This window comes from Anarhichas minor, unplaced genomic scaffold (assembly GCF_050575085.1).
Source record: "Anarhichas minor isolate MPS153535 unplaced genomic scaffold, ASM5057508v1 ptg000054l, whole genome shotgun sequence".
Lineage (NCBI taxonomy): Eukaryota > Metazoa > Chordata > Actinopteri > Perciformes > Anarhichadidae > Anarhichas > Anarhichas minor.
Genome location: NW_027466500.1, coordinates 3777376 through 3786598, shown reverse-complemented (window position 1 = coordinate 3786598; position 9223 = coordinate 3777376). Strand labels below are relative to the sequence as shown.

The 9223-nt window shown below is 42.2% G+C and overlaps 1 protein-coding gene across 1 annotated transcript; it reads right to left on the bottom strand.

Moving 5' to 3' along the window:
• Positions 1–3460: 3460 nt before the first annotated feature.
• six3a (SIX homeobox 3a) lies at positions 3461–7072 on the bottom strand. The gene is made up of 2 exons (XM_076075841.1): positions 6263–7072; positions 3461–4443 (listed from the first exon to the last, which is right to left on the bottom strand). Exons 1-2 carry the CDS (start codon positions 6952–6954, stop codon positions 4251–4253), a joined length of 885 nt encoding a protein of 294 aa, XP_075931956.1. The 5' UTR covers positions 6955–7072; the 3' UTR covers positions 3461–4250.
• Between the last annotated feature and the right edge of the window lie 2151 nt (positions 7073–9223).

Here is a 9223-nt window from a genome sequence, read left to right as displayed (position 1 = left end):
AACAGGGCAGGGCAAGTATTTCTCACCGCCAGACTCCGGCTTAATAGTCCCCCCTCCTTCCTCATGTTGGACTGGCAGTGCCTGCATTAACTTCGGTAAACAAGATGTTGTGGTTTGAAACGAAAAGGAAGGTAAACTATGACCTCTAATCGGATCATCGCAGCGTAAACAGCCATCAATCCAAACAAAAATATTTTTTTATGTTTTTTTTTTTAGAAGAGCATTCACGTGTGCTCTCTCTCCTCTCCTCTCTCGTCTTAAACTTTAAATCACTTTGACTTTAAATCTGGAAGTCATAAAAAAACAAAACGAATCGTCTTTATGTTGTTGACGCTCGTGCAAATCTTGTTTGACAGACGCACTATAGCACACATAAATGCTAAACAACTTCAGGAAGCGAAAAGAGAAGAAAAGAAAAACCTGCGAGTCTCCATTGTTGTCGCACTTGTCTCACATTCTCGTTTACTCTCATGAAAGTATCACACACAGAGATTACTCCTCGCTAAGTTCATTTGTCTTGTGATCCATATTTGAGTTGACAGATCACGAACAAGAGCTCCCCCACTGTTAATGACCCCAGCCGGCAACAGATAGACTCACACTTCCAGCACTTTTTACTGCTGCCACTCTGGCCTACAAACGTTTACAGCGAGGACCATCATGTATCTGTTTACATGCGCCTCATTTACATGGTTAAACACGTCCGACTCAAAAATCCCGATGCTATTTAATAAATATTGGCATTAATGTGTCTCTGGTGTCATACCCATATCGCGTCTAATTCCTATAATATTTTTAACACATAGTTTGTTGGTGCATTTATGCAAATCCATTATGAATATATTATTTGAATAGACTGCTTGTAGATAACGGACCCATGAAGGGTGTAAAAATCGAGTTTCAATCTTTTGCTGACTTTTTTTTACACATTATTTCAAACAAACACTTCGCTTTTATAATTTATTTTCTCTCTCAAGTAATTTAAGTTTATATCAGCATGTTTCCACAGCCTTGGGATAATGAACGCAACGTCGCACAAATGAAGCCCATTCATGGCTTGTTTTGTATTCATGAGTCCCTATCTGTGGCTCCATCTCTTAGATAGAGCTCTATTCCTCGTGTCCTCCTTTGCCGATAAAAAATGCTCTTCAGTTTACGATTAATTTAATCTCAATCATAGCCGGGACTTGTCGCTGCCAATAAAACTTGTGGAGTGCGTAAATGGAGAGGCGGGGGGTGTGATAAGGGTCTGGTGGTGCGGCGGTGCCATGGCCCCTCGGTGCTCTTGATAGGGCCTATCTGTCTCTGCCAGGCCGATTTAAGACCCGGAATGGGTTTAAAATATGATACAGATTTACCTCATTTGCAATCGACTGCATATGAGTGCGGCAGTTTGTTTCAGCCAGGCGGGGAGCTGAGTTTTGCGTTGGTCTGCACCTCGGTTATTTCAGGATCACGGGCCTATTGAGTCGCAGGGCTGAGGCTTTTGACACACTTGTTTTTGTGTTTTGATTGGTATCCGTCTGAGGGAGACTTATGCATGCAGATAGCTTATGCGCACATTTCATCCAGTGGAGACTGATAACATTATGGAGGAGAAAAACATAACCCATAGTCAGATCTAAAGTATCTACAACAGAGTCGACTATTTAGAATAATTTTTACTTTTGTCAAACTGGATCTCAGATTTAGCCAAGCGGATTTCACTTTACAACAATAAAACAATTATTTTAACAACAATTTATATGAGCTATGATTGAATTTCAGGTTGTTTTTTTGTTTCGTTTTTTACACACCCGTGCCCATTTCCTGCTTTGTTAATAACTTGTAGCCATTAAATTAACAAATGAGTCTGATTAAAGGCACACCTTTGTTGCAAAATTGGTTTCCTGGTCTCTATTCTAAATGTTAAATATCCCCTTTCAGCCTCTTGTGCATGCGCATTTATTCACACGCACACACCGCCCATTCAAGCTTTCAGACTTTGTACAAAATTGCCAAACATCCTGTATAAAATATCTAAACATCCTGACACCACGGTAGGCCTACAGCACCTGTTAGAACTGTAACGTTTCAGTTGTCTTATTATAGTCAAATGTCAGCGAGAAATCTGTCCTGGTGCCAGAGCTGCAGGTTTTCCCTGTTCTAATAGTCCTGCGGTCTCCCTGAGCCAAACAGCAGCCTCTGTCCTACTTTCTGTTGCTTAATACACGACTGCAACACTCACAAACACTCAGCGCGTATCACAGAGTTGCCTGCAGTTAATACAGCGCGCCGTTATTTCCATAGGGAAATCCTCAGCGCTGCTTCTACGAAGCAGGAATCTTTCCATCCAACTAAACCTATGGCTCCTGCAACAGTGTCCTATAGCAAATGTGCCCTAGTCTGCAGTATAATTGGTTGGGGATTTAGATGGAAAGGGACTGCAGGAGAGAAAGCCTTTTTTTGGAGGGGGAAATGGTTCTCGTCCGAAGAAGAAAAGCTCTTTTCAGCGGGCCACAATGGGAGATTGGGACAGGGGAGGAGTCCCATCGTGATTAGCCCATTTAATGGCGCGTTTACTTAATTTCTGTATTCACTAGCAACGGTAAACAAAAGGGGAAATAGCACTCACATTTTTAAGTGCTGCATGACGTTGACGTTTGCCAGAATGTGTGCAGTAAGGAGGCAGCCGTATATATATATATATATATGTATATATATATATATATATATATATACATATATATATATATATATATATATATATATATATATATATATATATATATATATATATATATATACATATTTCCTGCATCAGATAAGTTAGAACCAGGGGTGTAATGATAAATTAGGAAATGGGTAAAGTATGACTTCTGGAAAATAAAATCTAAAACATTTTAATGCAGCGTTTCGTCACCGTCAAAGACCAAACAGTTTACACCAATATGATGAATAGTTACTCTTTTCTGGAAATAAAAACCAAACTCCATTAAGGTGAGTTCAGCCCGCTGAGTGCACAACCTGGTCCGGGAACGCATAAGCCAAGCCAAGCATTAATGCTTCCACAAGCCAATAATGACCCAATATGAACATGTGTTTAGCCACTTATCAATGCCCTTATCCGTAATCGGATGGAGAGACAGACATCATGCAAAGAGGTATAGCAAATTGAATACTGTATTTGATTTAGAAATGTATGGTACATTAACATAATAACCACGCAAGAAAGAAACATTGAATAGGCTAATGTAAATAAGCGCTTTGAGCGACCCTGGGGCGGCAGAGAGGAGAGAAGGGGGGGGGGGGGGGGGGGGGGGCAGCCTGCAGACTTGAATCAATGTAGTAATAACAAGCAATTCCACTTTTCATTATCTTTTTTTCTCTTTGCATAAATATGACTGGTAACATATCTCATTATCAACCCCCCAGAACACAGCCAAAATCAACAAAAACGCCTAGAGCACTTCAGTTGTAAGTTTTGACAAATATTTTATGTAGGAACACCAAGTCAAGAAAAGTGAAGAAGGGATAGAAAAGAGGATGAGACGGGGGAGAGCATTAATTATGTACAAGCATATTTCTACACGTATATTACAGACCGGGAGAATGATCGCATTATTTGAGATATACATAATTCAATATAAAATTTTGAAAATAAAAATCTGATACAGTCATAAACGGTTCCGTTCAACATTTTTTTGACCATGTACCCCACACAGGCAGTGACAGAAGTGTATTTCAAAAGGTGCTTACGACTTAAAATGATTGTCTGATGAACAAAAGTAAAAACAGGATTGCATCTTGTCTGCATGGCGGCTGCTTCGCCGTCATCATCATCATCATTAGGACTTAAAACGGAGATGAGGACAAAAAAAAAAAAAGCGACGAAGACACCAAGACGATCTGTTTTTATTCCCTCTGATCGATGTTCCTGATGGAAAATCTTGCATTCAGGTTATTCTCCCTGATTACAAAACAAAAAATAAAAAGACATCATGCAAGTACTAGTAGTAGTGGTGGTGGTGGTGGTGGTGGTGGCGTGGGGGTATGAAGAGGAGGGGGAGGCGTGGGTCCTTTGAAAGCGCTTTTTAATATAAAAAAAAAAAAAAACCACGTGCTTTTATCTCTTTTTATTTTAATATTTATATCAATCGGTCCTTTTTTCATCCGCGATATTTCATAAGTCTTTTTTTCTTCCTCTCAGGTCCATTTTCCCTGTAAATATTTCTCTTTTTGTTTGTTTTTGTGTGTTTCTTTCCTCCGTATCATACATCGCACTCCGAGTCGCTGGATGTGACGGACAGGATGGACGTCCCAGTATCAACTCTCTCTGCCATACTGGAAACGCTGGTGGTCGGACTGGCCGCGGTTGATGGCGACTCTGCCGAGCTGTGAGGGGTGAGGCCGGCCTCTGACAGGGACCTCATACCGCTCGGTCCTATTACTTGGTGTTGGAGCCTGGAGAAGAAAAGAAGCCGGGAGGGGAGGGGGGAAAAAGAAGAAAAAAATGAGAGAAATGGCAATTAGACCTGAGAATGTCCCCCTTCCCCTCCTCCTCCTGCAAAATAGGGGTTCAAACTCGCCTTTCTTTCCCCCTGCCGGCCCCAGCCATGCATGCATGCTTTTATCAAATAGCCAGCTTTCAGGGGACAAAACACAGCACTAGTTAGACTACCAAATGTTGGAGGAAATGCAATGAGTTATTTAGTGTATCTACAAAAGTAGGCATGTTCAACGCGCAAGTCAGCAATCTGGCATTTAAATTACGTGACATGTCAATGCAGAAAACTAAGATTTGAATCCAACTTGGTGTCTTTTGAAAAGTAGTTTGATGGCATTCTTTACAGCAGTCTGTTGCTATTTTGTTTTTTATTCTGCTTCATCAGCATTTGCACTACATCTTTTATTTTTCTTCAGTGCTGCACAGTTTTATTTATCTCACCAAGAACCCGTAGAACCCGAGATTCTGCAGTTTCTTTACCATATCATTATTTGTTCAATAAAATATAGGTCTTGGTCAAAATAGCAAACATCGTGAGGCTTTGACACAGATGGTTTTCAGTCTGATGGAAATGGAAGTGTATGAATGAGTGACGTCCAGATCCAGGTTACTCCAATCATCCTAAATGTTTATCTCCAATCCACTCATGATAATAACTCCATCACGGCGGGATAATATCAGGCTGGAAATATATCTCTTCATTTAGCAAAAAGATTAGAATAGTGTTCATATGGCTTAGTACTCTCCGAGGTATTTTCTAATCAATTATAGTATTTCAATGGAATGATACCACACTTAATGTTATGAATACAGCCTATGTCTTCAAATGTCTTTTAATACGCACGCTCATTTTAGTCAAGTAATATCTATAATATCTCTATTATCCTTTGAGATAATATTTTCCAACAATGCTAAGTATCATGTGATGTTAAAATGACAAATGCACCATAGTACATGTTACATGTAACTATACGGTACAGCCTAAATAAACCATATAGCTTTGGTAACATACAAGAATATTTTTAAAATTATTTGCAAAACATGACAATTTCAAATGTATTTAAAGATATAGATATAACTATTTAACTTTTGGCTAAATAAATATTAAGACCTGTCCAGTCCTGTTTATTTTTTACTTTTACTGAATAAAATAATTAATATGGTTGTTTATACTATTATCATCTGAATAGGGGTTGTATGTGATATATATAGCTATATATACATATTGTTGCAGCACTTTTTAATATTTAGTCATTTATTACATTACTTTCACACGGAAAACAAACAAGCTGTTTTTATTTGAAAGCACTGCTCAATTACAGCAATACAGTTTGTTATTATATTATTATTATTTTATCATTCGAAGTTATTTGAACAACTAACTTGCGTTTTAATATGTATAGTATTTTATGTTTATAATTGATGATTCCATATTTTGTTCAAAAATACCAGCAAAGTTAAATTACATACTTGCCAAAAATGTTTCGTAGAAGTTCTTCTAAATATATATTTAAAAAACGTTTTGTATTTCCAAAAGACAGTTTTGGATATTTACAACAGCGTAAATAGTATTGTCGATGTTCATCCTGATTTCACTTCATAACAAACATGTCGCCGCAGCCTGCTCCCTCCCCCTGGCAGACAGACTCTGTCCGTAAACACAACTCCACGATGAATTAAATCTATTATTGTTCCTTGTTGGTTTCAGGCATTTAAGACAAACTTTTGAACATTGTTGTGTTTTGACGGCAACGATAATAAAAAAAAAACACCAACCTGTTTTTGGCCGCCGCGGCTCTGTCTCGTTGCCTCCGGTTTTTAAACCAGTTTCCGACCTGTGTGGGAGTGAGTCCAGTGGCTTGAGCCAGTTCCCTTTTCTTGCTGGGGTTTGGATATGGGTCCTGAAGGTACCACTCCCTCAACAGGCTCCGTGTCCTCTCTTTAAAACAGTGCGTCTTCTGCTCGCCGTCCCAGATGGTCCGAGGGAGCGGAAACTTCTTCCGCACCCGGTACTTATCAACCGGTCCGAGGGGACGACCACGGAGCTTCTCGGCCTCCTGGTAGTGCGCTTCCAGCCACATGGCCTGCAGTTTGCCGTGCGAGTCCTTAGTGAACTTGTGGTTCTCCAGGATGTGGTAGAGGTCTCTGAAATTCCCCGTGTGGAACGCCACCACGGCCCGTGCGCGCAGGATGGACTCGTGCTTGTTGATCGCTTCGCACGCTCCCGGAGCCACAGGCAGGGACCAGAGGAAACGGCCCAGCCGTTCGATGTCCCCGGTCTCCTCCAGCGTCTCGCAGACGCTAGCCACCTGCTCCGGGGAGAAGTTGAGGGTCGGTAGCTGAAACATGGACAAGTCTTCTGGAGACCGGGTGGTGGGAGCGCTGTTCGCCAGTAGCACAGGGCGATCAGCGAAGTTTGGCAGGAAGAAATGGGAGGGATAAAGCTCTAAAGGGGATCTGAAAACCATGGGAATGACCTGAGAGAGAAAGAAAATTATCGAGAAAAAGGAGAAACCGAAAAAATACGGCCAGTAAAAAAGATTGAATGATTCAATGGCTATCGCCTAATGACACCAGCCTCATAATATCTCCCCCCTAAATCCGCCGTTGAGTGTAGCATTGAAACATTTTGTTTCCCTTTTCTATTGGTCTTCTTGGTGTCGTTGTAGCGTTGTCATGGCAGCCCTGCCAATCACTGTCAAGCGTGCCAATCATTAGCCAGTACGTAGCGCGAGGCTTTCACCACTTGTGCAGCACACACGGGGGGTTATCAGAGTCTCCGATCTCCACAGCAACCCTCCCACCGCACCGCGCGCATCAGGCACAAGCCAATGCTCGCCTATCTGCTGAATGGAATGAGCAATTAGAGGGTGGAATATTATTGCGATCTTAACGAGGCTCGTTAAAGCTAAAGAAGATATATAGACTGGAGATGCTTAGCAGAGACGGGGAGGGAGGGAGGAAGGGAGGCAGAGGGAGCTTTAAAAGGGTGACAAATGGACAACCAATGACCGCGGCTCCGGAATACACGTTTTGAATTGAAGCGAGTCAATTTGCACATTATTTTCGTACACTTTTTCCTGTAGTAGCTACTTTTTAAAATGTTTTTTTAATATTTTGTGCGACGGAAAGGAAGGCGTTAGGGTCTTGCATGTTTTTCCTTTTCATCTATGTTATCACTTTCCATTTGCTTGTTTTCTAAAAGATCAAATTGTGACACGGTCCTTTACTCTTTTGGCTTTCGCCCTGGATCTGTCGATGATTTTTTTTTAAATGCATGTTCGCAATTTTATGACATGGTCTGAGCATGACTTTACGCGGGCTCGCTGGTGTGTGTGGTCACTTTGTGTTTGGTGTGTGCTGGTCCGGGTGAAGGCTGCAGTGTGATGCCGCTCCCCCTCCTGCTGTCCCCAGCCTTGCCTCCGGGACGCTGGGCGCAGCCCTGGCCCCCTGCCCGCTACCCCCTCTCCAACCAACACAATTTATTGTTCCAAATGAATATCGATGCGTAGCGTTGTGTTGATTAAACAAAGATAATGGCGTGTCAGTTCGAAAAACTAATTTACCAGTGGCATCACCCTTTTAATGCCACCAGTTTATCACGGGTTTTTGATGGTCCAGCCCTCTAATTAATACCATTAGTATTGGAATTACAATCAAATGGCAACATGAAAGCTTCTTGGGGACATAAAAGCAGTTTTCATGTATTTGATCCATGTGGCTAGGACACGATCAATGTCCACATCCAGTCACAGGATTCGGCTTACAGCAGTAGCCACGGCGGTGTGATTTTCATGTTTATGGCTAAAACGGCTTCATATTTAGACAGGGCTTATAGGGTGTTAAAATAGTGTGAGTTCACTCTAACACGAACAGTGCTCACATTGTGAAAGGGCCGTGTACAAGGCGTAGCATCTAGACTCCGCTTAATCCGCCCTCAATAAAGCTGACATAATGATCCTAAGCCGCCTTTCTACAAAATCATTCAGGAATTCAAAACTTGTCCTTCCCTCTCTCAGATTTGCACATTCTCCGGGGCTGGCCAGATAGACCACCGACTTCAAGCTTGGAGGGACAGTGAGTAGACCAGCTGGAGATGCATGCAGTCAGTGCTACCTTGTTTGTGTTCACCGTTTCACCTTCACTGACATAACTGCAGGTGCGAGCGTGCAGGTACGCGCGTTTACGCACTTTTACGCATGGGTTTTGGGCAAAAGAGGGCCCTTTCATTCCTACATCCATAGGTGTATGTGACACAGAGCAGGGGTTGTGATGATCCTATTGCAGGGTCAGGCGTTTGGTTCGTGCGTGTCTTTTGGGGTTGAGTGCGTGCGCGTATGTGTGAGGGGGTAGGGTAGTGGATCAAACCTGTCCACTGCGCTGCAGTACGAACCTCAGGAGAACTAATTCCAAGTGGCACTTGAATTGGTCCTGTTGGAAAGCTATGTGGACTGGAAGTAAAGGCTGGTATTTTCATGCTGGTGTTAAAACTAACCTCCCAGCCTATATCCCCCCCCCTCTCTCTCTCTCTCTCTCTCTCTCTCTCTCTCTCTCTCTCTCTCTCTCTCTCTCTCTCTCTTACACACACACACACACACACACACACACACACACACACATGCACGCACGACCCCAAAATTAAGTTGAGAGTGCAGGCTTAGCAGCACTACTCCGAATATGCAAAGCCTACCTGACTGGGTTCCTGGTGCACCAATTTAGATGATCACGATTCAAGCC